Here is a 26,215-nt window from a genome sequence, read left to right as displayed (position 1 = left end):
ATTAAAAAAAGATTAATAATTAATTAAAATATATATAAAAAAAACTAATTTTTTTTTTGAAAAAATAAAAAGTTTTAACCGAGTTTTGCTGAGTTGTTTGAATCACAGATTAACTAAATTTTATCGGGTTTTCTATTTATTTCTATTTTTTATCTTACATGAATTAGTTTAATAATTAAATCTTGGACCAATTATAATAATTACATTCAATGAACATGTATGAATTTAATTTATTTATAAAATCAACTATAATCGAATTTGATTATAATAAAAAACCACTTTATTAATAATAATAATAAGAACAACAAAACCTTTATCTTTATGAATGGGAATTGGATCTCGAAAACGTCATCTACTGTAAACAAAAAGAAAGAAAGAAAGAAAAAGACAGGATGATGCATGTGCTCTCTGCTCTTTTGATGGTCAATAGACCATCAAATTTTCTCAACGAAGGACAAAAACGTAATTTAACTGCACGAGTGTCTGCGGTCACAGTGATTTTAACTTTAATTTAAGAACCCTATTCTTTAGGCAAAAGGAAAAGATTTGAAACGGACAGCAAAAGCTAGCAGACTCCCCCCCTCCCAAGCTCTTTGTCGCTGTTTATTCTCACACTGTCCCTCACCCTTACCCTAAACATCTCCTCTCTGGATGCTTCTGGTTAATGTCATTCTTCAGTTGAAATCTGAATATGCACAGATGAGTCGGAAAATAAAAGAAAGGAAGAAGAGATGGAACAGAGCAGCATGATGATTGAGAATCCCTCTTCGGTGCATGAAATCATGAAATCAGAAAACAAGAGCAAGGTTTATGGTAACGGCGGAAGAGATGTTATGCCTGAGAGTGATGTTTGGACAGATGGACTTATTTGTGCCTTTGAATTCTCTCCGAGGCGTACCCCCAAATCCACTCCCTCAACCACAACTCCTTCTTCCTCCAACATGTTTAGCACCAGACACACAGTTAGTAGTGAGTTATCAAAGGATGGCGGAATGCCTGAGAGACAGGAGAGTTGCAATTTATTCGAACCGTCGTCTGTTAATCGCAATGCCCCTTCTTCTGATGCTCAGAAGAAGATCCTCCCATCAAGACAGGACAGGCTTGATGATGGCCGTTGGATACCCATTGGCTGGGCTAGGATTTCTCAGCTTGTTCAAACCGCGAAAATTGATGATGACTGGCCAGCACAGCAAGTAGGGTTGCCGGATGATGAACTCGGTCCTACTGTTGCAGATTTAGCAGCTCCCTATTGGGAGCGTGCAGCCGGCCCTACTTGGTGGTGTCATGTCGACGCAGGTCACACCTCTGTCCAGGCCTGGCTCAACAATGCTAAGTGGTTACATCCTGCCATCAGTTTAGCTTTGAGAGATGAAAGTCGACTCATCAGTGAGCGGATGAAGCACATTCTTTATGAGGTAGTGCATAGTTTCTTTTGTATTTCAAGTTATAGCTATTCCTTAACATGGATGGATGGTGCTTAACATACCTGTACTCCCTTTTGTGCTTCTTCAGCCAAGGTCAATTTACGTGGCATGAAAAAAGGGGGCCTGGATTGTTTGTGTAGTGGAAAACTGTTGGTGACTGGCCCATTCGAAACGTTCATCATATGTGACTGTGACTGTGATATTACCTTCTTTGAATTATTGTATAAAAGCAATGAGAAAAATGAACCTTCATGTTCCTCGTCCTCCTTTCTCACAAGTAACCCATTGTTTCTTTAGTGTAATGTTTTCCTCTTATTTTATGAGCATGTTACAGTCACGATCACCATAACTTTGTGAACCTGTGTATATAGAGCAACTGCTGGATAAAAACTTGGAGGTACCTGGTTCAACTCCTCTGAACTGTTCTTTGTGGTTTTTTCTGACAGAAAATGTATGGCAATTATTAGGAAAGGAGTTCATATAAACGGGCTAGTTGATAGATATTTTAAATTAAAATCAGAGTCCTTAAATAGAATGCCCAGGTAGCAATGGTCTATGCCAAGTGCCTACACTCTACAATTCACAGAGGTTCAGGAAGAAACCACTTTAACAAGATAAGAACTGGGAGTTTTCCCTTTAGTTGAATAGATGCAATCATGCAAATGTAGGATGGGGAAGACGTTAAACTTATAGCCTATGTCCAAGGGAAAATGTAGTATTTGTGCTCACCTAGGCATATAATCCATCTTATGTTAAAGTTGCTGAGATTCATCCTTGGATAAGTTCAGTGTTGTGTTGTTTTCTTGTTTTGTAAATTGTAACCTGGAATGAATTATGTGTCTGTGCAGTGTAAATTATAGCCTATCATATCTCACTTATTTGGTATATCCATGTAAAGTTGAAGAATGGGTCCTTGGCTTAAGGGAAGAAAGTGAAAATTGTTGGATCCAAGAGATGTCTGTACATGACAGATTACATGAATTCGTATTTCATTATATTTATATGAAGTTGAATAAAATTTGTAAAATAATAATAAAAAATTTGTTTTAATAGATTCCTAGTTTTTCTTCCACGACATTCTACTTGATTATTATTAATTGTCATGATTTGTGTTCCTATCCAGGTCCCAGTAAGGGTTGCTGGAGGTCTGCTGTTTGAGCTCTTGGGACAATCTGCTGGTGATCCATTTGTTGATGAGGATGACATTCCTATTGTACTGCGCTCCTGGCATGCACAAAACTTTCTTGTAACTGCACTGCACATAAAGGGGCATGTGTCAAGAGTGAATGTTTTGGGTATCACTGAAGTTCAGGTTTATTCATGACTCAGAGTTTTCAAGTGGACTAGAGTACTGAAACAAGTGTTATTAATTAAGTATTCAAGTCACTTGACTATTGATTCATCCCTTTGGTGCCCCAATTTGGTCAGGAACTTCTTTTTCTTGGAGGCTATAATGGTCCAAGGACAGTGCATGAGGTCATTGCACAACTAGCTAGTCGGATGTCTAGGTGGGATGATAGGTAATGGAAACCACTGAAGCTAAACTATGTTACATATTCATGGCTTATTTTAATTTGAAATCATGCTTTTGTCCATTTGATTTTTTCCCTTCTTTTGGACGACAAATGCACCATCTGCAGGCCAATGGCATCCATGCAATATATCTGAGAACCTAGTCTCTTTTTTGCTGATAGCAAAACTAATTCCCTCTTGTTTTTTCGATGAAAATGAAAATGCATGATTAAAAGAACAAGTATTTACAGTTAGCACTTCATTAAAACTGTACCATGTCATGTGTTCCTTTCTGTTCCTACTTTCTACTACAAAACAACTGTCTTCAAATCACTTCTCTGGTACCAACTCACCTGTGTCTTGTCCTGCATTGTCTTTAGGAAAATAACTTATTCTGAGAAGATGAACGGATATTAGCATATATTCGGTATCCTTTTCTTTTTCTAACTTCAAGTATTTGTTTTCATCTCTTAATTTTTTAGGCTGTTTCGAAAATCTATATTTGGGGAAGCAGATGAGATTGAACTGAAGTTTATGAACAGGTTGAAAAGTCACGTGCACTTTTCCAAACTTAAATTTGTTACTATATCATACATAATTTTTGTTGCATAAATTGCTATGAACAGGAGAAACTATGAAGATATGAGTCTCTTCAGTATTATCTTGAACCAAGAAATCAGAAGGTTGTCAAGACAGGTAGTTCCAATTGTTGAAACTCTTTTATGCATGTACATTGTGATTTCTGTCTCATCGCTTGTATACACATTGTACATTTGTGCTTGTTCTGCCATTTCATGAGTATCTGACAGCTGTCATGCTCACTGCTCTGACAAGCAAACCTTGATCTGATGATATGTAGACATTGAAACTCCCTTGGTCTAGACGTTTTCTTCTCCTTTCTCAGAAACATGGCAATTATAAAATCCAGTTGGCACTTTTAAGACCTGGTGGTCCATAAAAGTATCTGCCAGCAAAATCCCATTGTTTTGGAGTTGGCATGTTTTCTTACTTCTCACTTCCCAAGGAAATGCATGTTTGTTCCATTTAGTACCAAAACCAGGGGCTATTCATTTGCAGGTTATCAGAGTGAAATGGTCACTCCACGCAAGAGAGGAGATTGTTTTCGAGCTTCTACATCATTTGAGGGGAAATGCAGCAAGAATGTTGCTAGAGGAAATAAGAAAGAGTACAAGACAAATGATAGAGGAGCAAGAAGCTGTTCGAGGTCGTTTGTTTACTATTCAAGATGTTATACAAAGCACTGTCCGGGCATGGTTGCAGGTTTGTTTTGGAGGGTGTGTGCATGTGTGGATTCTTTTTTACTTGAAAGGCAGGCTCAGTCAGGTTCGCCTAAATGAGCTATAGCCCTTTTCCTTGTCATATATATTTTATCATGTCGATAATTTCTTGTCAAGATGAATATTACATGATCGCCCTCAAGCTGTATTTCTTTTGCTGTTGTTAGGGCTTTTTTATTTATCAAGTTTTTCTACTTTCATTTAAGATTTGTATGTAATTTAAAGTTTTCACACATGGTGGCTTCTTCCCTTCTAGCATCTCCCGTAGCGGAAAAGGGACCTCTTGCTCCGAATCAATCCTATCATTATCATCAGTAGTGGGGGATATGATCATATCTTCATTTCTTCCTGGATTGACTTGAGAAATCCCTCATTTGTTTTTTCTTTTCTCCTCGTATGCAGGATAGAAGCCTTCGTGTAACCCATAATTTGGCTGTTTTTGGAGGCTGTGGTCTTGTGCTTTCTATCATCACTGGGTTATTTGGGATCAATGTTGATGGGATGCCTGGAGCAACTGGTACACCATATGCATTTGCTCTATTTACTGGCATCCTCCTCTTCATAGGATTGGTGCTGATTGCTGTTGGGTTACTATACCTTGGACTGAAGAAGCCAGTCACCGAAGAGCAGGTTCAAGTAAAAAAGTTGGAGCTGCAAGAATTAGTAAAGATGTTCCAGCACGAGGCAGAGACTCATGCCCAAGTTCGTAAAACTGTGCGTCGCAATAACTTGCCACCAACTTCTGGAGATATTTTCTCAGATGATGTGGATTATGTTCTCATCCAATGAAGACATGATGCTAATTCAAGGTGATTGTTACAATGACTCCAAGCCTTCGGTGACTTCACCTTTTTGTTAGGAAAAAAGTTAAGTAAAATGCTTATGTTTATGTAATTCAGTTACAGAAAGTAAATTAGATTTGAGCGAAGTCATGGAAGAAAAACGCACTAACCAATGCTCCCTGCTCAAAAGAGATCTTATGCTAGTTCCTTGGATCATATATGTATCTTCGTAAGGTTTTTTTTTAATCAAGACATGACCACATTTATCACCATTGTTACTGGGTAAAAATGATCTTATTGAATATATTTCTATGATTCTATTTTGGAGTACAATTGGGGCTGGACTTCATTTATATATAGGTCGTTGCTGTGGTAAAATTATATTTGGATTACCACCTTTTCATGCAGTTGTGCGTTCCTCTGAAAAGCCTAATGCTCATGGCTTCAATGGAGCTTTTTTGAAATTCTTAGCAACGACCGACTGCAATTGCAACCACATGCAAGTTTGGAAGCTTCATTGCTAAATCCTTGTAGTCTGGGTGTCGTTCCAGCTGAGCAAGCTTGTATATAGGAGACAAGTTGCTGCATGACGGGCACAGATTATTTTATAGAAAGACATGCAAAAGTCCTCTAGCCCGCGAGGATGCTAAAGAATACTGGTTATCTTACATAGCAGAATCTGACATTATTTAACCTGCAGTTGGACCATGCGAGACATCTGTTGTTGATTACTGTGTAAAAAAAACAGTAAGATATTTAGTAATACATTAAATTGTGTTTTTTTATTGTGAGATTAACTAAAAAATTAAATTTAAAATATAGTTTTTGAGAAGCAGTTTTATAGTTTTTTATATATTTTTTTAATTGAATTTTGTAAAACTCTATTTATTTTTGCATTTTAAAAATGTTTTTTAAAAAATTAATATATATTTTTTTATATTTTCAGATTCATTTTAATATAATGATATTAAAAATAATTTTTAAAAAATAATAAAAATTTATTTTAATTCATTTTCAAATATATTTTAAAAAAACAATCATAACCACATAATTATCAAACATTTTACATGTAAATTTCAACTATCAACTATAATTTTTACCAAGTATCTAAATCTAACTATACCTAAAATGCACTGAAGCAACTTCAAGTCTTGCACAGTGAAACAAACGAAACTGATTTGGATAGCAAGCACGGCTGCTTGGTATATAACTTGAAAATGGACTTAAAATGAAACACAAGCTGGCAGATTACCCACTTGGTCCTTCGAGTTTAGAACGGACATGCATTCATTGAAGACTGAGTAATTTAAAAGCTCCTCTTTGCCTAAATTATAATTTCTTTGAATAGTTTCGACCAAACAGAGGTCTGAGCAACACAAACCAAAATATGATCAAGTCAGACGAGCTTATGGAAGCCCGTTGAGTAGATTACATCAAAGGAGGGACTATCTAGAGAAACTGGTGCTTACAAAGCAAGTAAAAATATACACAGAAGAACCCTCTATTTTCCTCTCCTTTTGCCTGGTGCAATTATCACTTAAGAAGGGACCTTGCTAGGTGTTCCCGCGCAGTTGCCAGTGCTTGTGAAAATGTCTGCAAAGAAAGCAGAAGTTTATAGTACATGCTGTGGCAACGATTACCGATTTGTCCAACAACTCTATATTTTTCTAAATTCAAGGTTGGAAGAAAGGAAGTCCGCTGGAATAGCAATACCTGCTCAGACAATCCTTCAGCAACTGTACTATGACTTGCAACCTTCCCCACAATGACATTTGCATCGGTTTCCAAAATAATACTGCATCAGGACGTGTCAAGAGTTATTTCTGGGTGATAAGAGATAGCCTCTGAAGTAAATGAGTAAGAAATACGTAGCAAAATTGTTTGAGAACATTTCTGGATGTAACTGAGGTAACTTTAGAACTAAAGTGAAGCTTTGGCTATCATTAATGATCCAATTCCTTTTAACATTATTTCCACAAATTTACTATGACAAGTAGATTATCCGTGGATCCAACGTTTCCCTTTCAGGAGTTCAGCAGGTTAAAGGACATGTTTAAATAATAACAGAAAAGAAGAAACAAACTACATATCAGCTAAAGGAAAAAAATAAGCAACTCATTTGCACAAGAAGAGCACATTGCATACCCGCCATCAACAATTTCATCAATGCACAACAGGATGAGATCTAGATACTCAAGTGCCTCTCTTTTCTCCACATTGTCTCTGAAACAATGAATGATTAAAATGGATATGAAATTAAATAGCAGAAAGGGTGGCGATTTGTACTGAGCATAAAAATGTATGGAAGAACAAGGTACGGAGTGGCATAGCAAAAACCTAAGGAGAAGGCCAACTGCATCAAAGAACCCTTGAAGGACTGTGGCTAAGATGACCTCATTTTCTTCTTCACCTCCAGTAACAAAAAAGTGTAGATCTTGAACAAACTTATAAACAACAATGTTGTTCTCAAGCATTGTTACCTCAACTGTAGACAAGGTCACAAGATATTAATACAGAAGCTGTGATAACCGAAAATTGAGCAGAGCCAACCAGTAGTGATAACCATAATTCATGAATATGGCAGTGAGGAGATGTTGTTCACAAACAAGATTATGTAATCTGCAAAAAAACTGAACTTTGCAAAACATTTCTATGTGTTGCCCCCACCACTGTCACTAAAAGGGTCAAGAAACCCAATGCCACGAATTCAGTAAACCACAAACAACTGAACTTTGCAAAACATGTGATCGTATTGCCCCTGGAAGAAGAAACCTCAACCATGCTCCATGAGTGCCAACAGAAAATTACATGTTACCTTTTTTTTAAAAAAAAAAAACTTTTATTGCACCAGTGAAATTAAAAACCAGGAAGAGCACAGTATATTACTCTCTCATTGATCTAACCAGCAAGAATATGAAATGCCATGGGCGATAGCCAACCCCACACAAGCAGCACAGAAGGTGAACTCATACATAATGAAAAAAATCCCAGGGCATGAAATAAACGCTTACAAACATGCAAAAAGAAGGTCCTTAAGAGTAGTTTAAGCAGGAGACAAATGGCTAACCTTCCGAGCGTGCATTAGTCTTTTGAGTCTTGTTAAACACAGCTTTCTCAAAAGCTTCTTTGGCACCATTAGTTGGCCAGTCATCACAAAAATACTTGGAAGCCACACGCTTCCCTTCAAAATCCAGTAGAAGGATATTTTTTACGCAAGGGCACAGCTCCTACAATCAACATTGCACTTTAAGAAGAAAATTCTCAAAACAACCCAGATCCCAAAATGCACCAATTCAGTTTGTAATTCAATGCCCATGCCAGAAATTCCAAAACCCTAACGGGGTGTTCCACTTTTTAGCAGCAATGCAAGCCAAAAAAATCTCTATAAAGTAAAATACTCTAAATCACAATTAGGCTTCACTAGGCAAAACCAAATATAAAGAAATGATCATATGCAGAATCAATGATTCAAAACAGCAAAAACTAAGCACAACCCATGTATAGCCAAGCATAAATGTTTGTATCTTTAACAAGAAATTAATATAGTAAATGAAACCCTAAATTTTCTCTATTATTGCATGTGTATTAAAGAAAGTAATAGCTCAGAAAGAAAGAGAGAGAAAAGTACTGACCATGTTGTGGTTTGGCAAAATTTCGAAAGGAAACCGATCTCCCAGTTCGTTCGTGAGAGAAAGTAGTTGTAAAGCAGGCTGTGGTGATTGGTGAGAAAGTAGTTGTATGGTCTCATTATGGCCTAATTAAAATTAAAAGTAAAGCTAAATCATGTAAAAAAGTATTGTAATTTTTATTTAAATTTATGGGTTGATATAATTTTTTTTATAATTTTTTTATTTAATTAAATTTTTTTTTTTTATTGATTTTATTTTTTAATATTAAAATAATTAAAAATTTACTTTTTTTTTTTAAAGCCAAAGTATGCGAGGAGGCATTGTAGACAAATCATGAATTGATACAATGTTTTTTTTATATTAGTATTTTTATTTATTTTTGTTTGAACATATGATATTTTTTTTCCATTTCTTGTTTTTCTGTTATAGTTTTTTTTTAAATTATTTTTATAATTTTATTTTTTAATATTAAGATAGTTGAGAATTTAGCTTTGTAATTTTTTCTTTTTTATTTTGTCTTTCTATATAGTTTGTGTGGTTTATGAGTTTGTCAAAGTAATCCAAGTTGCCCTACTTTATGGGTTTGGTGGAGTTTTTTTTTTTTTTTTTTTTTAATTGAACTTGACTTTTTTATAGTTTATTTTTTTCTTATATCATTAAAAAAATGGTTTTAGAGAAAAATCATTTATTAAACTTTATAAAGTAACAAAATTAAATGATGTGAGGAAATTATTGTTCACCCAACACCCATTGTACTGTGAATTACAATAGTAATCCACAAATTTTTCTTTCCCTTTTCTTTTCTTTTTTCTTTTTTAATTTTTGTTATGATTTTTTTTAAATATATATTTTTTAATTTTATTTTTTAAAATTGAGATTGTTGAGAATTTATATTCATAATTTACTTCTTTAGATTTTGCTTTTATATGAGGTTAGTGTGGTTTATGGGTTTGCCAATGTAACCTAGGTTGCTGTGGTTTACGAATGTGATGAGATGTTTTTTTTCTTAATTGAACTTGACTTTTTACAGTTTATTTTTTTCTCATATAGTTCAAAAAATAGTTTTAGAGAAAATTCATGTTATTAAACTTTATAAAATAACAAAAATTAAAGGGTGCGAAAAAACCACTAGTCATCCATACACATTGCACTGTGAATGACAATAGTAATCCACAATGTTTTGTTTTGTTTTTTGAATTTTTGTTATGATTTTTTTTTCAAATTTTTTTTTGTCAATTTCATCTTTTAATATTGGGATAGTTGGGAATTTGACTTTATAATTTGTTTCTTTTTATTGTACCTTTGTATAAAGTTAGCATAGTTTGCGGGTTTGCTAAGGTAACCTGGGTTGCCCTAATTTACGAGTTTGGTGAGGTGATTTTTTTTAATTAGACTTGACTTTTTTATCATCTAAATTTTTCTTATATAGTTAAAAAAAAGTTTCAGGGAAAATTTATATTATTAAGCTTTATAAAATCCATGGATATATTCACAAGTTTAACTGATTAACTTGGTTTGCAGGTTTATAAGTTTAAATTCTTCTTAATTAATTTTTTTATTTCAACCTTGAATACTACCACTTGCAATTTAGTCAACATTATCTCTTAAGCATGTCCTAGAATTATGTCTATATTGTTTGCATATATTACACCTAAGAGTAGATGCCCTTTTCCTTATTATGCCAAGTTGGTATTCTCTGTCTTTTTTTTTTTTTTTTTTAACTTGGTCTACACACACTCTTCTTTACAAAGGTAAAGCAATTATGACTTTTTATTTAAGCTTTAAATCAACTTTTAGTAATGGATACACCATTTCAGGGTAGTTTTTTTTTTTTTTTAATTATTTATATAATGTAAAAGGAACTATATATATATCTTCCAACTCAACTCTCTTATAATAAACACAAGTCATCACATATTGACATGAGATTCCAGACATGATCCACTCACTACATGAGCAATGTCCTTGCTTTTAAATCAATACATAATTTAGTTTGGCCCTCATATACTTGATATTCATTTACATTAGCTGGAATCATTTTTATATCTCCTACCTTTTTAACACAATAATTAAGCACCTTCCTTATATATGGAGTGTCTTTGTTTCCAACTAATAATCTGGATAAACTTATGAAATCTTGCTATTAACTCTAACCTAATTTTTTTACAGTAACAACATAGTCGAGAAACTTCTATATTCTCCTACCCGGTTATTAAAGGTTTCTGCCAAAATATTAATGACATTATTAACCTTTACTATAATGTCTAACAAATGCCTTGCCTACTACTGCAGATGGAAGGTTTTTAGCCAATTTAAGAAAGAGAAATTAGAGGAAAGAAAATAAAATAAAATCAAGGACATGAAAAGTGTGATTTTTGAAATGATAAAGGCAAGATATTATTGCATTAGGAAAGTCAAAGCAATTTTTTTTATAAAAATTGTAATATATTTTTTTAATAAAAGCAATAAGAAATCAATTTTTTTTTTCAAATTTAATAAAATTTAAAATGTATTGTCAAATATATTAAAGCGCTTAGGGAATTCACTATAGTAGTGAATAATACCCTTAAAAAAAATCCTCAATTTTATCATTAATTTTTTTTTTCAATTTTAACCTTTTATGTCCAATTTTATGACCAAATTGTAAAAAATCTTTAGGTAAGAAAACATCGATGAGAGAGGATCAAAATGTAAAACACATAGAAACCTCACATCTAAAAAATCTAAGAGAACGTTCATTTTTGTCCTCCTATTTTCATTTTCAACTTTAACAGTCCTTATAGTTTTTCAAATCTCCATTTAGATCCAAAAAAAATATTTTTTAGTTCTTGGGTTTAAGGAAAGAGATAGTGAATCATCAAATTGCGGGATAAGAGAGAAAATCAGTTTGACCATGAAAAAGATTAATTTTAATATTAACGAGTTTTATTTGACAATGAGAGTTTGATGGTAGTGGTTTTGAACATCGTCTTGCCTGAAAAAGATAGATGATTTTAGGTAAAATAGGCTTCTAGAGAAAAGACTTTACCTTAATTTTTTAACCATCATAGTTGTCATACCTGATATAATGGTGATTTATTGTCTTTCATGTAAGGGAAAGGGTTTTTTTTTTTATTATTATTGTTTAGAGAGGTCAAATGTTTTCTATTGAAAGAGAGTTGCAACCTAATATTATGATCACTGAGAAACCTTGATTGATTTTTAAATTTCTAAGGTAAGAGATTGATTATGCTAAATGAAAAATACTATCACTCTAAAGTATTTTACCTAAAGTAACTTGTATTGTTACTTGTTTTTTATTCCAAATGGTTTGTTATGTCTAGTATTAATGGTCTATCTATACGAATGATAATAGGTCCACTGCAATGACTTAAACCCTAGATGGATGTTCGAGCCTATCCTTTATGGGACTTTGTCATTATTGTTATTCCCCAGTAACTTGGAGAATTGAGATATCTAAAACCAACTACTCTTGATCAAGACCTATGACCAGTAATAGTCTTAGGAGATGTTAATGAATAATTGGACAGTCTTATACTTATTAAACCCAATCAAAGTCCTAGGAAAACTTATCACTAAAGGATTTGTTTATGTAATTGTGACCCATGGATAATGACTTGTTAAATTTAATTTATCTGATAATACCAAGGTTTACTTATAATTTTATTGAATAATTTTTTTACACCCTAATCCTAAATATAAAAGCATTGACTTTTGTGGGTTCATCTACTTGGAAGTGGGATTCAATGACATGAAGGTCCATTTTTAGACTTGTTTAGATAATGATCTCTATGGATTCATTTGCCTCATTGTGTTTTGCTAAGTTTAACAATCACATTTGCAATTCAATTTTAGGGTATTGCTTCAGATAAGTGGTTATACACATCGATTCATAAGACTCATGCATACACAACCACATTAAGTGGACAACTTATTCAAAGACAAAATATTAATAAAATACCTAAATGAATCACCTTGTTACCTTCAATTGATACCTAAGAGTAATGACCTCTAAGAGTTTATTTACATTAGGAATTGTTGATGGATGTGTTTACTTATGCATTTCAAAGAAAATTTTGACTATTAAAGATAAAAATACAAGATTGTCACTTCTAATTAACATCCAAAATAATAACTTGTTATAAGCTTATTTATTTTAAGTATCATAGATGAATAACATATTGACAATTGGAAATTTATTTCTTGAAAAATAAACAAACATGATCGAGAACTATATACTAAATTTGTGCAAATATTGGAATATCAACCTTTTAATATGAGTTGAAACCTTAATAGGTTTTATAAACAAATTATAAAACCTAATACAAATATATGTATGAGTGTGAATATTATTTTTTTGTATGAAAACAAGCTCATGTATAAATAATAAAAAGAAATGACAAAAAAATATTAAACATAAGCAAAATGCAAACTTTAAGGGATTCAACCTAGAAGCATAAAAACAAAAAAATTGAAAAAATAATAAATACATTTTCAATGCATATTCTTTTATAAAACATATCATGATGAAAACAAACAAACAAATTCAATCTTGAAGTTTGTTTAAACCTAACAATTTCATCTCGAAACAACTCAAAAAGTGATGGATAAGGTGGACCAAAAGCTAGTAGAATAGTGATGGTAAGGGCAAAATAATGATGGTGTGTGTCTGACATGTGTTCAAAAGGGTTGTAATAGTTGACGTGTCATTGCACACTCCACCAGCATTTGATTGATGCACGAAAGGGCTCGCAAAGTGTACCACTCCTTGATCCACCTTTTTATGGTGGAAGTATAGGTCACCACTATCCAGTGAGGGAGATTCGAGGCATTGAAGGTTCGGTAGTTAGGGTTTTCTCTCTAGTAATTTAGTTTTTCTCTCTCTAGATGCTCACACAAAGATCATTAGGTTATGGAACTTAAATGGTTATATGGTACTCATCAAAGGGAGAAGAATGATAGTGGTCTCGCTTTTTTTGAAGGTTGGAGGAGAGAGAAATTAAAGAGAAAAGTTTTTGTGGTTATTTTTCCTTTTTCCTTAATCTACCAACAATACAAGGGTTTTTGGCTTCAATTGATTGAGGAGTTTTGTAGAGGGTTTAGAGAGTAAGAAAATGCTTATGATCTCGTTAAAAATGGAGCTCATATATGAGAGAAATTAAAGATAGAAGTTTTGGTTTTAGATAAATAAAGATGCGACTATAGGTTTTTTGTTTTGTAGAAAAAAGGTGGGAGAAGATGAATAATGTTCTTCAAGGGCTTATTTCACTAAATCTTAGCTCACTTTCTCTCAAATTTTGTTTTAGTAGCTTCCTCCTATGGTGGCTAGGGTTTTGCTTAAGGTTTTGGAAGAGTGTGAAGGAAGAAGATGATGAATAGTATTTTTCTAATGTTTTCTTATTCTCTATTTATTTATAGTTTAGCTTTCTTGTCATTTTATCTTAATTACTTGTCCTCAAGTATCTCAATTTTATTTTGGTCACTCTTTCTTTTGTTTTTATTTTTATTTTTTTTTTTAAAAAACAATATTAACGTTAATTTGATAGGAAAAATAATCAAGAAATACGAAATAAACATGAATATGTCAAAAAACATATTTTTTAAAATTTTATTTTTCTAAAGGGACATGGACAAGAGAAAAGTAGTTAAAATTATAAAATGAGCGTGAGAATGACCGAAATACATCAAAACATGGTGTTTTTTGAATTTCTTTGTATTTTTTTAAATTTAAATTTTTGAAAAACATTTAAAGAAAAGAGTCAAAATTGTGTTAAATAAAAATTATCTTTGAGTTTTATGCAAGCAAACAACCTTTTTTTTTTTTTTTTGAAAAAATAGAGACAGCCCCTAAAAAAATTGAATGTAGAAAAGTGTTTTGCAAATATACAAATAAAAAATAGTTTATTTAGCTCATTCATGCCCTCTATAACAAGTTATTTTGGTTTTCTATTCATAGCTTTAAGTATAACTTTAATTCTATTTATTAGTAAGAAAAGATATAACTTATTCAAAATTAATTGAATGAATAATTCAAAATTTTTTTATAACATTTCATTTTTTGAGTTCCTTACCCTGTCAATTTCTAATTCTTAGTTATTGAGATTTATGGGCTATATGGATTAATATTTAATGAAATGTTGAAGTTTTTTTTTTATTTAAAATTATCTCAGGTCTAATTCATATTATTTTAGTTGAATTATTCGTAATTGTTTATTTACGGTATATGATAATTGGTTGGATGTTTGATTAATTAATACTTTTTTTTTTTTTACCTTCTTCTTTGTTTAATCCACAAGAGATCAAATTAAGATTGTAGCTGAAGCTTTTCACTAAAAACTTAAAAGAATGGAAAGAATCACACTTTGTAGAATTTGAACATATGACATTGGTTTCATATACTCATATTAATCAAATTGAACTAAGAGTGTATTTTTATGACAAAAAAAGTTGTAAATAAAAATATTCTTTTATTTAGTTTACTTCACTAAATTTTGAATGCCTATATTATTTCATATATAAACTATATTAGATATAAATATAATAGATAATTACAAAAAGATTTCTTAAGATTTGATAGTGTTTTCACTCTTTCACGATATTTAAAGAAATTATACTTTACATTCTAGATTAAATAAAATAATTAAAATAATTAAAAATAATTTGGTTTTTTTTAACCGAACCACTTTGAGATTATACAAATCTCAAGAATCTGGAGCAGCTAATTAATAGCTTGGGTGGGAGAATTCCATCGGATAGGTCAAATTCAAGAATATGAAGTGACCACCACCACTTTCTCCTTGTAAATTTTTGCCAAAAAGACCTCTTCGTGCAAAGGTTAAAAAAAATATAAAAATAATATAAAGCTCGGGACATGTAGGATAATATCCCTTAAATATTTATATAATCTTTAATTTTAAAATTCAATAAATTAATTAAAATAAATATAAATTAGTCTGGATATTCATATTCATATTAATTAAAAATTTAAAAAAAAATAAAAATCACTAATTAATTATATTATTTAGTTTGATGCATTTGAGGAGCTAAGACACGATTGCAAATATTTTTAATACATTTTTATAACTTTACCAATATTTTTTCTTTCATTCATGTGCAAATTATAAGATTTTATTTGAATATTTTATTTGAAATTTGCTTTTAAGATCATAATGAATTTTTATTTTAAAAAATATGTTTTAGTTTATAAAATGTATTGCTATTAGGTTAATTTGAAATTCATGAGTATTTTTTTTTATGTTATTATTATATAAAATATACTTTAAAAATTTTGGGTATATATATATATTTATATATATATATATATATATATATATATAAACATTTCAGAGACATGAATGTTTTTTTACATCTAAATTGTTTTAGTCTAACCCAGCGCAACACCTAGTGAAGAACTAAATTATACAAAGAATTTGAAATATGATGGTTGTTTTTTTTTTTATTATTATTCTTTACAATTTGATTTTTTTTTTTTATTATTATTTTCAATTCATTTCCATCAATATATCATTTAATTAACTTAAGTCTGTCAATAACAAAAACAGCTCCTCCAATAGCAAAACACAGAGAGCTACCTCTAGGCTTGCTTTCGCTATACGAATAAATTATGGCGACTCGGCTCTTACCCTTTACACTCTTCTCTTCCTCTAAACCTCAGGTGTGTTACGCTTCCTCTCTTCTCCCCATCTCTCTCTATCATTCAGTAATAACTTCCTGGCGATGCATTTTCAGGTGCCATTAGCAACTCTGTCTCATGTCCTGTTCGGAGGTCACCATGGACGGTACTGTAATCTATCTTTGATTCTTTGTTTTTTCTTCATTCTGCTCTTACTTACTTGGATTTTGGACTTTCTAAGAAGGACCCGACTGTTTCTTTGCTGTTAATTTTTACCCTCTTCATTGTTCCTGAGCCGTTTTAGGACAGATGGTGTTAAATACCTTAATCGATTATGTTATCTGATGAGTGTTTGTGTTTATGCCAGACTTGAATTACTTTCGATGTGTAAGAATTAATGGTAGTCTGTTTTTTTTTTTCTTCTGGGTTTCTGCTGCAAACCTTTAAATGGACATGAATAATGAGTGAAATGAACGATTTTGATTGGACAGTATTTAGATTTTGTGAGGAATTTTGCAATGATCTTTTATTCCTTTAGATGCTCTACTGCTGAGAGAAGCGACCTCATCTTCCTGCTATTGTTTGACATTGTTCAAGCCCAACAACAATTGTTTGTAACAAATTTATTGCCGATTTCGGTTTGCATCAAGTTGTCCTTTAAGCACTTTTGTTCTGTGCTCAACCTGGAAAGTTCTCCTCACATCAATCATGTGTTCAGCTAAAATGCGTGACGTCTAAGGCTTTAAGGTGTTCCTTAAGAGATGCTTCTTGATTGGGCTGTGAATATGTGAAAAGCTTGTTTCTTGGGATTGGTGTAAATTCTCTTGTCCATTACATCAGTGGCAGTTTTTGTGAGAATCTCAGTTCTTTTTTTTTGTTAGGGATTATTAATGGCTTAAATTTTAGTACAAAATATATGCAAAATGTAAACCAATTTAACCGAGGATATAAAATATAATTTCTAGAACTAGGGAGCAATCTATAAATGTAGATAGAGGGTTTGTTTAGTCATTTTTCCTTTGGTTTAAATATAGTAGTAAACATAGTTTCTCCTCAACCCTTTTTTTCAAATAAATTTATTGCGTGAAGAAATTTCTTGCGTACAGCTTCAGTACTCAAGTGGAAAAGATACGTTGGAATCATGTGGGAGAGTCATCAAATAGGAACCTGATTTACAGATTTAGAACATTTTGTGCTAGCAGAGGTGCGTGATGAACTGTGACTAATTTATTGCTTGAGTTAAATGCAAACCCATGCTAATTTTTGTCTTTTTTTTTTTATGACTTGGATTTTTTTCCTACTTGCTTATCTCACAAAACAGGAAAAAATAAATGAATTAAAATCATTCTCTTTCAACCAAGCCTATAGTTAAGGGTGGAGTTCCGTTGCTCAAGCTTGCGACCTAAGGATGCAAAATTCTCAAATCTCTTGCAAGCTACCTTCAACCCCCCCCCCCCTTCATTATCTATTAATTTAATTGATTACACTATATATGGGAGGTTGAACTATTTGGTCTGATGAATGCCTCAACAGAAATTTGTTTCGTTCTACTCAAATCACTTATATACGAGGTCAACTTTGACAAAGAGTCAAAGACATTAAAATGATGAATCTTGTTAAGAAGTCCATATAGATTGACTGAAAAGTGGCCTTCTATATAACCTCAGCAAATATTAGAACCAGAAATGAAACAGAAAGATAATGCATATTGGTTGTGTGTGTATGGATATACCATAATCTCTCTCTCTCTCTCTCAACAAACATTTATATGTGAAGTAACTTTAAATACTTTTTTGTCATTAGTCTTATGTCCACCATTGCTTTGTCTGGATCATGCTTCCAGATTTGAAATGCTCTTTTCCCTGGTGCCTTTGTTGCGTCCAGGGAATATGGGAGTTCAGTAAATTTTCTTGTGTGCTCTTCTTGAATAAGAAATGTTTGTAGTGTTTGATTTGGCAGCACAATACATGTTATTCGTAAGATCCTCATGTAGGATTCTTTTGTCAAGAGCATGCAATCTTTGAACCATGTGGTTAACAATATATTGCTCTTGTGAATTTTATTTTTGGAAACCCTAAGCTGTTGGTGCTAATGGCATTTTTTTTTTTAATTACACAAACCGCTTGCATTTTGGATATGGGTTATTCTTGTTCTTTGAAACAGTTTGCTTGCCATGATAGATCTGGCTGCTAAGAAGTGTGTGCCATGCAACTCAAAGGATCTGCAAGCCATGACTGAAGAAAGTGCAACTGAATTTCTGTTGAAGGTTTGCCATTTGATTTGTGCTTTTTAGTTTTTCATGCAACCTGTTTTTCAACGTGGTATTTCTTAGGTTGCTGGGTGGAATTTGGTGAATGAAAATGGTACACTAAAGCTGAATCGTTCATGGAAAGTAAAGAGTTTTACTAAAGGGCTGGAACTGTTCCAGCTTGTTGGGAATGTTGCTGAAACGGAAGGTATATACTTGTTGCTGGTGGCTTTCACTGTTACTGATATATGAAATGCCAATGTTTAGTATTTAAATGAAAATTTTAGTTTTTTTAACAGACACAAGTAACAATATATGTTCATTGCAGGTCATCATCCAGATCTTCATCTGGTTGGATGGAACAATATAACAATTGAGATATGGACTCATGCAGTGGGTGAGAACTTTTTGTCAATCACATGACTTCTTTTTTTTCATATTTATTCTGTTACGTATTTACATGCAAGAGATGAATCCAACGCTTTCTACTCTCTCATCACAGAGGCCATGTTCTCAGAACTTTCCTTTCTCTCTTTGTTCTAGATGAAATATTCTTTCTCTACCTCTTTCTCTGCTGCTTTCTTGTTGCAGTTTTAGTAACATCATATGCCATGAAATTAAATAGAGCACAAATATGAAGGTTTTGCTTTTCCAGATTTCTACCTTCTCAATCTCTCAACTGATGATGTTATATGAATTGGGAGAGAGGGTATTATGTGCTTATGAAGTGAAGTGCTTGTGCAAATGGGGTAGGACAATTCTGCAAGTTTCTAGGAGTTGAGTTATATTTTCTGCTTTTAATTCCTCTTGAAACTAGGTGCCTGAACAGAGCTGAAAAAGGTTATGAAGAATAGCTGCTCATTTATTAAAGTGATTTGTCATTTGTGTCATATTTCTGATTGACATGCACCCAAAGATGCATCTGAATTTCTCCCAAGCAGGCAAACCACACTGGACTCTGAACTTCTGATGGTAGAATCTAGTAAAGTTCAATAAAGAATCTCGCTGTGGGAGACATCAGAAGTTGTGCTGAAGTTGGTCCCACATAGGCCTTCTTTCTTAAAAGTTCCTGTTTGTTGCCAAAATAGAGTTCTAATCATGATCTATGCTTTCACAGGTGGACTAACGGAAAATGACTTCATACTTGCTGCTAAGATAAATGGGCTGAACCTGCATCACCTACTGAGAAAGAATGCTTCTGCTTGAGTTGTAAATACAACTGAGACTTCAGGTTTTTCGTTAATAGTCTTATCTGAAGATGTTAGGAAAGCCTTTTTTTTCTGGGTTTCTGTTTTGAGATTTTAAGTTTTGAATTTAGCTCTGCATAACTAGTGACTTAGAGGTTTTGCAAACATATATCGTGGTAGTTGTATACACAATCTTAAAGATAAAGATGACTGAGAGTTGTAAAAGTGGTTTGCAACTTCAGGGTTTGTCAGGGGGATTCATCGCGCTTTTGCCTTGCAAGCATGTCTTTAAGTGTCCACCATTTTCCGATATGACCTTCTCTTTTAATGTTTTGCAACCCCTTCAACCCACCACCACCACCACCGCAAAACCCACCCCAAATCCAACTTCATGGCGATGATTATATGGCTCCCTTGGTTTTGAGTTCCACTTGCATTGTAGACAGTGGACTAGAATATTTTTGCCATGTAGATTCTTGTTTGTTTTAAAAATAATTTTTAAAAAATAAAAAAAATATCATTTTAATATATTTAAGCATGAAAAATATTTTGTAAATCAACTGGAATCAGATTTCAACACAAACCTTTTCATCTCATGGAAGTGGACATTTCTCTAAATTAGTGGACATAACAAGGTCATCTCCGTGCCCTTTCATCACACCCAAACTGGCATTAATGTGGATAACGAGCCAGCAAACAAAATGATTTGAAGATTGTTAGAATGGAAAATGGGCAGTACAAGGTGAGGAAGGATATCAGCAAAAGTATATTTTAATGTATTTTTAGATGAAAAATATTTTAAAAATAATCACGATTATAATACAAAACTATGAAAGCTGAGTTTATTAAGCTTTTCAATAAAATGACTAGTCTAAAGATTACATTGTCCACGCTCCATTTGAAGCTGATTTTCTGCATGTGTTCGCTAACTGGAAAAAAAAAGGGGTCCCTGCACTATAAGTCCCAACTCTCCGAACAAAATAGGAAGTACAATTAAGGTGTTTGACTTATTTTTTATTTAAAAATATTTAAAAATAATTTTTTATTTTAAAAATATATGTTGGTGATATTAGTATATTAAAATGATCTAAAAATAAAAAAAAAATTAATTTGAAATAAAAAAAATAAAAAATTTAATTTTTTTCAAAAATAATTTTAAAATACAAAAAAAAAAAAAAAAAAAAAAAGGTTCTCCATGTTATTAGCTAGATTTGCATTCAATTGGTTTTAGAATAAAATATGTGAGGTCCTATACTATTAGTCAAATTGCAAAAAGCTCCTCAACAAAATTATTCAGCATAATCAATCTTTGAACAAGATGAAGGGTAAAATTGGATCCTCATGTTAACCGAGGTTAGGTTTTTATATGATTTTGGTTAAGTGAAATCATGTGCCTAGCACGTGACATTTCCAAGCTCTGTCCTCTTCAATGGCCTTCTGGACAGAACATTTCATTTAACAATTACTAACTGACACGTTTTAAAGAACGTTATCAAACATCAAAATAATCCCATATTTCCTCTGCACAGTCCACTTGAAAGAATCTAACATCCTACGAATCACAGGAGCGGCGTCTTCAAGCTCCAAAGGAGGCAAGGATTGAATGATCCAAAAACCAAAGATCCTCTGCCCGATAACGAATAAGAGTATCATCAGGTTAACTTAGACCTAAATCATTTCTAGCTGATTTTCAAAGACATGGTATGTTTTCTGGATGTTGATTTCAAAATTTAAACTTAGAAGAGACAAACCTCCTTAATCACCAGAGAGTATCTCAGAAACAACTAGCTATATGATTTCCTTCCGTAAGAATGAATAGATATTTAAGTTTTCAAGTCCACACTTCTTTCTTTTCTTTTCCATGTAGATATTTATTGCAGTCGAGTCATTAGCATGATCCCCTTCCTTGTTCATATAAATCTTGAAATTTCTTTGTTCTGTCCATCTTGATTTTTGCTTTTTGTTTCTTTCTATTCTTGCTTTTGCTTGAAGTTCTTTGCTTAACATCTTGCTCTGACCTGCGATACGAATTAGGATACATAAATACATCTCAGATTTACTTTAATCAAGTTGATGTGGAATGCCAGCTACGCATGATGTATTATCACGACAAGCTCAGAAATCAGAACCCTCTTGCCTTGCCTTTGATTGCTCCATACCTAGCTTTTCAGCCTGTATGGATTCCAAGCTCTTTTTCTTAAGATTTGGATACCACATGCACAAAGCCAACTTTTTTCAATAAATTTTACCATAATAGATTTGATTGCCAGCATAAAAGATATGTTTGATCTCTTGATTCATTCCTGAACAGTTCAACTGAATATATATAACATACAACGAATCCAAAAACAAACGAAAATCCACCACCTTCACCGCAATTTGCTAATAACCCTCCTGAATCAGTATGCCCATTTTCCATTCTATTATTTTACAGCATTTCGGCACCCCTTTGCTCTTTATCCACATTAGTGCCAATAACCATGTTTGCTTCATTGCTAAGGCAAAGAACTGCATCCTCTATGTAAACGAGATCTAATCTTGAAAAGAGTTGTCTGTTGTGTCCCCTGATCAATCAGCTGACAAGATCTGAAAATGATACCTGAATAAATAACATAAATTGACCCAACTTACAGTCTGAAGTCTGAACAGGCAAAACATTTATTCATAAATCCAGGAAACATGGTCGAGACTTCCACCACTGAACATTAATTAAAAAATTTCCAATCAATTTGAATCAATAACTGGTGAATGAAATAATACTGTTGTCAAGAAACTTAGATATACAAAGTATAAACAGTTGTTATGTGTTTGTACAGAAATGATTGAATGGAGCAATTTATGTTCTGCAAGCAGCCTTAAATTAGATTCAATCACAATTCTAATGAACTCATAACACTTCTGATATGCTTTTCCTTCCTGTTTGTCCATTTGTCATGCATCATAATTCTAATGAACTCATCCCCAAGCACAAGCCTCTTCAAGACCAAAACCAAATCCATTATGGTTAAGGGAATCAATGATACACTCTTTGATCACACGAGCAATGCATTTTTAGGAGATAATTACTTTATTGTGAAAAAGGTGTTGCGTGGTAAGGAGAGAAATGTAGTTATCAACATACTCAACTCTTACGACCATCATTGCAGAGAGTTTAGAGCTGATCATCTCACTTTTTTTTTTCTTTTAAGAAAATCAAGGATGTTTCACCAAGAGCAGCAAGGTTTGAATAGAAATGATGATGAAAATAGTTATTCATAATCTCTCACATTTGAATGTAGTACTGAATTCAATACATGAAATTGAACAGAGGCTTATTGTTACAGTGTTATCATATTAGAATTCAAATCATGCCTTTGATTCTCCATGATGGACACGCAGCTACATTCACAAGAATTTGAAGCGATTCCCCAAAGGCATAGCAGATGGAAAATAAAAATTTGAAGTAGAATTGTCTCCATAAGTTTAAATATTGGTTGTCATAGCAGGGTAAAAAACGATAGGATAGAAACAATTCATTTTATGGCAGCAGCACTTTAGATGCATTCAACAGGGAAAATACTGAGTAGATCCAGTGCACTACGATCTCTTCTTCATATTCATATGGGATCCACAGGATGCATGAGAAGGAAGGGAGCAAAACATTGGGTATATAGAAAAGTTTTCTGTGTGAAACATTTTCCAGTTGGTTGGTTGTCATGACTAGTGAGCAAAGGATCTTCATCAACACCTCGTGAAACATTTGCTTGTTAGTTGGTTGTCATGACTAACTCGTAAAGGATCTTAATCAACACCTAATTATGAGCTTTTTCTATGTAAGTCAGCCCAAATCTTAACAAATTGAACACAATATTGGCAAAAGCCAAATTCTTCCCTGGGATGATTTTAAGAGCAAGACACATGCTATAGGTGAAGAAAAGAATTTCAGGGCTTCACTGATCAAATTCATTTTTGGAAATTGGATTCTCAAACAATTCTTCCACCATGGGCCAGTTCATTTCAAACAAATATTACAACAATGGTACCCCTGTTAGCTTCCAATTTTCAGCTCAAGCCACAGCTGCATTATTCAAGTGCAATGCAATCAGGCTGCATCCTCTTTTAGATATTCCTAACTACATAGATTTTCACAAATCCTAATAAATTAAGGAGCTAGAGTAAAGCTACCATTCAAGAAAGCATTTTTAACGAACAAGCATTAAGCAAGTTACCTCAAGAGATATATCTGATCCTCATTTTGACACAGGCTTTTGCAAGAGTGCAGTCAAGTAAACCTCCTCGTTCTTCAAGCCACTTGAATCAGTTTTATTCCCAACTGCCCACTTCACCTTCTTGTAACCCAATTTCCCAATCAAAGGTCCAAAAACCTTATCAAGATCCATTCGTTTACAAAAGAAGTGATCAAACCACAAATACCCACCGCCCCTCAACACTCTATCAACATCATAAAACAAAAACTCCATCATTGTCAAAGGTATCCACCTATTCACTGCATGCGCGCATCTGACCAGATCCACCACCCCATCAAAAACCGGCAACCTCTGCTGCAATGGCACATGAAGTGGCACTAAGCCTCTCATTGCCACCACTTCATTATTGGGCACATTGAAATTCATTGTTGTAGTGACAACAGTCACATTGTACTGCTTCATTCTAGCTGCAAAGGTACCAGTAGCACCACCAATATCAATACCAAGTCTAATAACAGAATTGGCTGATTTTGCTACTTGTAGCAACTGTGGCACTGGGAGATCCAACTCAGTCTTGTAGGTCATAAACTTGGAGATCTCAGCGTTTGGGTCAAAGCCAAGACCTGGGCTTTTCTTAGCTAGGCAAGAAAATGACTTGCAAGAAGGATACTTGTTCCAGATTACATTTGAGTCGAGAAACGAGGAAGGGAATGGGTTACGAGGAAGAGAAGAGGGAGGTTTTGGTGGGGTTTTGGAGAAGCATCGACGGCGAGGGAGGGGGTGGCAGCCATGGAGGATTAAAGACTCAGCCAGAAGATCAGAGTCAAGAGGGCAAAGAGAATAAGGAGTGTAGGCCATGTACTTGTGTAGAAGATCAGGGTGGTTATGGCAAGAAGAAGCTATAGGTGAGAGGTGTGAATAAAGGAGGAGATCTTGAGGGATGGAGGGTTTGGTAGTGGTGGTAGATGGGGTAATGGAAGGTGGTTGGAGGCGCGTGAGATGGCTGATGGTGGCGCGTATGGTGTTGAGTTGGTGGAGGAGGTGGTCAGGGACTGGTTGTTGAGTTGGGGGCTTGGGAGATTGAAGAGTGGAGGAAAGATGGTAGAGGGAAAGGATGTTGGTGGCCACCATGGCTAGGAGAAGCACTAAGTTCAAGCCCATGGAGAAACCCATGATTTCTTGCTTTCTTGCTAACTGCAACTGCTGCTAGCTCCTATGATTGTATGTCTTGCTAAGTGAAGCTCAGTGTAGTGTTTAGCTGACCAGTGGAGCTAGTCTCAAGTTCTTTTGTAGTAAAAGAGTAGAGATATCCTACTATTGCGGTGGGTGAAGGAGGAAGCAAAGCCGTGCATTTTGTTGGTGATGATCAAATCTGTGGCCGTTGAATAAGAAATGTGTGGGTCCTCCTCCTAATTAATGCTTCGAATCACATAAAATTATTCGGAGACACAAAAGTTGAGGGCTACTCGCTTTTTCCGTGAGGTGAACACATGAAGGATTTGACGGATTACATCATGTCGGGTGGTTTTTCTAAATAGCATTTTTGTGTGTACGTGTTTTTTTTTTTTTTTTTTTGAAAAAAAAAAAAAAAGTGTGTTCATATATTTTAATATATTAATGTAAAAAATAATTTTTAAAACATAAAAAATATTATTTTGATATATTTTTAAATAAAAAATATTTTAAAAATAATAACTGCTATTATATTTTAAACACCCTTAAAAAAAATAAAATTAAAAACATAATATATTTTACTAGGTTGCGTTGATAATAACAATGTAATCTATTAGTGTTTGTTATTGTGGATTTTTTTACAAAAAATTGTAATTTTTTAGTTTTCAATTAAATTTGTATATGTTTTTATTATGTGCTGATATTAGAAATAAAATTTTAAAAATAAAAAAATATTTTGATGTATTTTCAAGTAAAAAAATATTTTAAAAAATAATTTATATTACACTTCCAAATAAACACTAGTTGATTATGGTAACATAAATCATTTTTTTATTTAATTATGTTATTAAAAATAATAATATATCAAATAAATGGTATCTTTACATTTCCTGACTAAAATTATCTCTTTACACATTAACATTAATGATGTACCAGATTTATTTTATTTGTTTTTTTTATTTTTAATAATTATATATTTTTTTAATCAATTGTATAGATTTAAAGGAAATTTACTAGTGAAAATGTGACATGATAATTTACTTTTTTGTTTTTAGATCAATTTTTTCAGTGACACTTCAATTATTAGAACCAAAAATATATTCTACAGTACGGACGTCTTTATAAATCTTGTCAAGTTAATT

At 32.9% G+C, this 26,215-nt stretch overlaps 4 protein-coding genes and 1 long non-coding RNA gene across 9 annotated transcripts; 3 read left to right on the top strand and 2 right to left on the bottom strand.

The window, feature by feature from the left end:
- The first annotated feature begins 394 nt into the window (after window positions 1–394).
- Window positions 395–5,349, top strand: LOC118062719 (uncharacterized). 2 transcript variants are annotated; one of them, XM_073403809.1, is made up of 7 exons: window positions 395–1,415; window positions 2,548–2,736; window positions 2,853–2,944; window positions 3,419–3,478; window positions 3,563–3,632; window positions 4,014–4,280; window positions 4,637–5,349. In XM_073403809.1, the coding sequence occupies exons 1-7, from the start codon at window positions 732–734 to the stop codon at window positions 5,021–5,023; spliced, it is 1,749 nt and encodes a 582-aa protein (XP_073259910.1). In that variant the 5' UTR covers window positions 395–731; the 3' UTR covers window positions 5,024–5,349. The 2 variants fall into 2 exon arrangements, with proteins under 2 accessions (XP_073259910.1, XP_034932444.1); XM_035076553.2 differs by having other exon boundaries at window positions 403–1,415; window positions 4,014–4,217.
- A 969-nt stretch (window positions 5,350–6,318) lies between these two features.
- LOC118062718 (coatomer subunit zeta-1) lies at window positions 6,319–8,786 on the bottom strand. 2 transcript variants are annotated; one of them, XM_035076552.2, is made up of 6 exons: window positions 8,649–8,786; window positions 8,084–8,243; window positions 7,354–7,501; window positions 7,162–7,239; window positions 6,730–6,811; window positions 6,319–6,609 (listed from the first exon to the last, which is right to left on the bottom strand). In XM_035076552.2, exons 1-6 carry the CDS (start codon window positions 8,649–8,651, stop codon window positions 6,550–6,552), a joined length of 531 nt encoding a protein of 176 aa, XP_034932443.1. In that variant the 5' UTR covers window positions 8,652–8,786; the 3' UTR covers window positions 6,319–6,549. The 2 variants fall into 2 exon arrangements, with proteins under 2 accessions (XP_034932443.1, XP_073259913.1); XM_073403812.1 differs by having other exon boundaries at window positions 7,354–7,426.
- Window positions 8,787–16,177: 7,391 nt separating this feature from the next.
- On the top strand, window positions 16,178–19,964 carry LOC118062727 (pterin-4-alpha-carbinolamine dehydratase 2, mitochondrial). The gene is made up of 7 exons (XM_035076566.2): window positions 16,178–16,320; window positions 16,395–16,444; window positions 17,385–17,482; window positions 18,459–18,544; window positions 18,611–18,734; window positions 18,855–18,923; window positions 19,644–19,964. Exons 1-7 carry the CDS (start codon window positions 16,270–16,272, stop codon window positions 19,730–19,732), a joined length of 567 nt encoding a protein of 188 aa, XP_034932457.1. The 5' UTR covers window positions 16,178–16,269; the 3' UTR covers window positions 19,733–19,964.
- A 1,225-nt stretch (window positions 19,965–21,189) lies between these two features.
- Window positions 21,190–25,461, top strand: LOC140955111 (uncharacterized). The gene is made up of 2 exons (XR_012168840.1): window positions 21,190–21,369; window positions 21,748–25,461. It is a non-coding gene; the product is annotated as an uncharacterized lncRNA (long non-coding RNA).
- On the bottom strand, window positions 21,995–25,073 carry LOC118062714 (probable methyltransferase At1g29790). 3 transcript variants are annotated; one of them, XM_035076547.2, is made up of 2 exons: window positions 23,922–25,073; window positions 21,995–22,411 (listed from the first exon to the last, which is right to left on the bottom strand). In XM_035076547.2, exon 1 carries the CDS (start codon window positions 25,071–25,073, stop codon window positions 23,943–23,945), a length of 1,131 nt encoding a protein of 376 aa, XP_034932438.1. In that variant the 3' UTR covers window positions 21,995–22,411; window positions 23,922–23,942. The 3 variants fall into 3 exon arrangements, with proteins under 3 accessions (XP_034932438.1, XP_034932436.1, XP_034932437.1); XM_035076545.2 differs by having other exon boundaries at window positions 21,995–22,312; XM_035076546.2 differs by having other exon boundaries at window positions 21,995–22,299.
- Window positions 25,462–26,215: the final 754 nt, after the last annotated feature.

This window comes from Populus alba, chromosome 1 (assembly GCF_005239225.2).
Source record: "Populus alba chromosome 1, ASM523922v2, whole genome shotgun sequence".
In the NCBI taxonomy this organism is placed as follows: domain Eukaryota; kingdom Viridiplantae; phylum Streptophyta; class Magnoliopsida; order Malpighiales; family Salicaceae; genus Populus; species Populus alba.
This window is presented reverse-complemented; position numbering and strand designations above follow the sequence as displayed.

What these genes read in the sequence shown, in the direction of transcription:
- LOC118062719 (XM_073403809.1), top strand. Translation starts at nt 732, where the DNA reads ATGGAACAGAGCAGCATGATGATTGAGAATCCCTCTTCGGTGCATGAA. An exon ending in TGAAGCACATTCTTTATGAG is followed by an intron (nt 1,416 to 2,547) that starts GTAGTGCATAGT and finishes GTTCCTATCCAG; the next exon opens with GTCCCAGTAAGGGTTGCTGG. An exon ending in ATGTCTAGGTGGGATGATAG is followed by an intron (nt 2,945 to 3,418) that starts GTAATGGAAACC and finishes TTAATTTTTTAG; the next exon opens with GCTGTTTCGAAAATCTATAT.
- LOC118062718 (XM_035076552.2), bottom strand. An exon ending in GCAGTTGGCCTTCTCCTTAG is followed by an intron (nt 7,240 to 7,353) that starts GTTTTTGCTATG and finishes TCATTGTTTCAG; the next exon opens with AGACAATGTGGAGAAAAGAG. An exon ending in CTGAAGGATTGTCTGAGCAG is followed by an intron (nt 6,610 to 6,729) that starts GTATTGCTATTC and finishes CTTTCTTTGCAG; the next exon opens with ACATTTTCACAAGCACTGGC.
- LOC118062727 (XM_035076566.2), top strand. Translation starts at nt 16,270, where the DNA reads ATGGCGACTCGGCTCTTACCCTTTACACTCTTCTCTTCCTCTAAACCT. An exon ending in CAACTGAATTTCTGTTGAAG is followed by an intron (nt 18,545 to 18,610) that starts GTTTGCCATTTG and finishes GGTATTTCTTAG; the next exon opens with GTTGCTGGGTGGAATTTGGT. An exon ending in GATATGGACTCATGCAGTGG is followed by an intron (nt 18,924 to 19,643) that starts GTGAGAACTTTT and finishes ATGCTTTCACAG; the next exon opens with GTGGACTAACGGAAAATGAC.
- LOC118062714 (XM_035076547.2), bottom strand. Translation starts at nt 25,073, where the DNA reads ATGGGTTTCTCCATGGGCTTGAACTTAGTGCTTCTCCTAGCCATGGTG.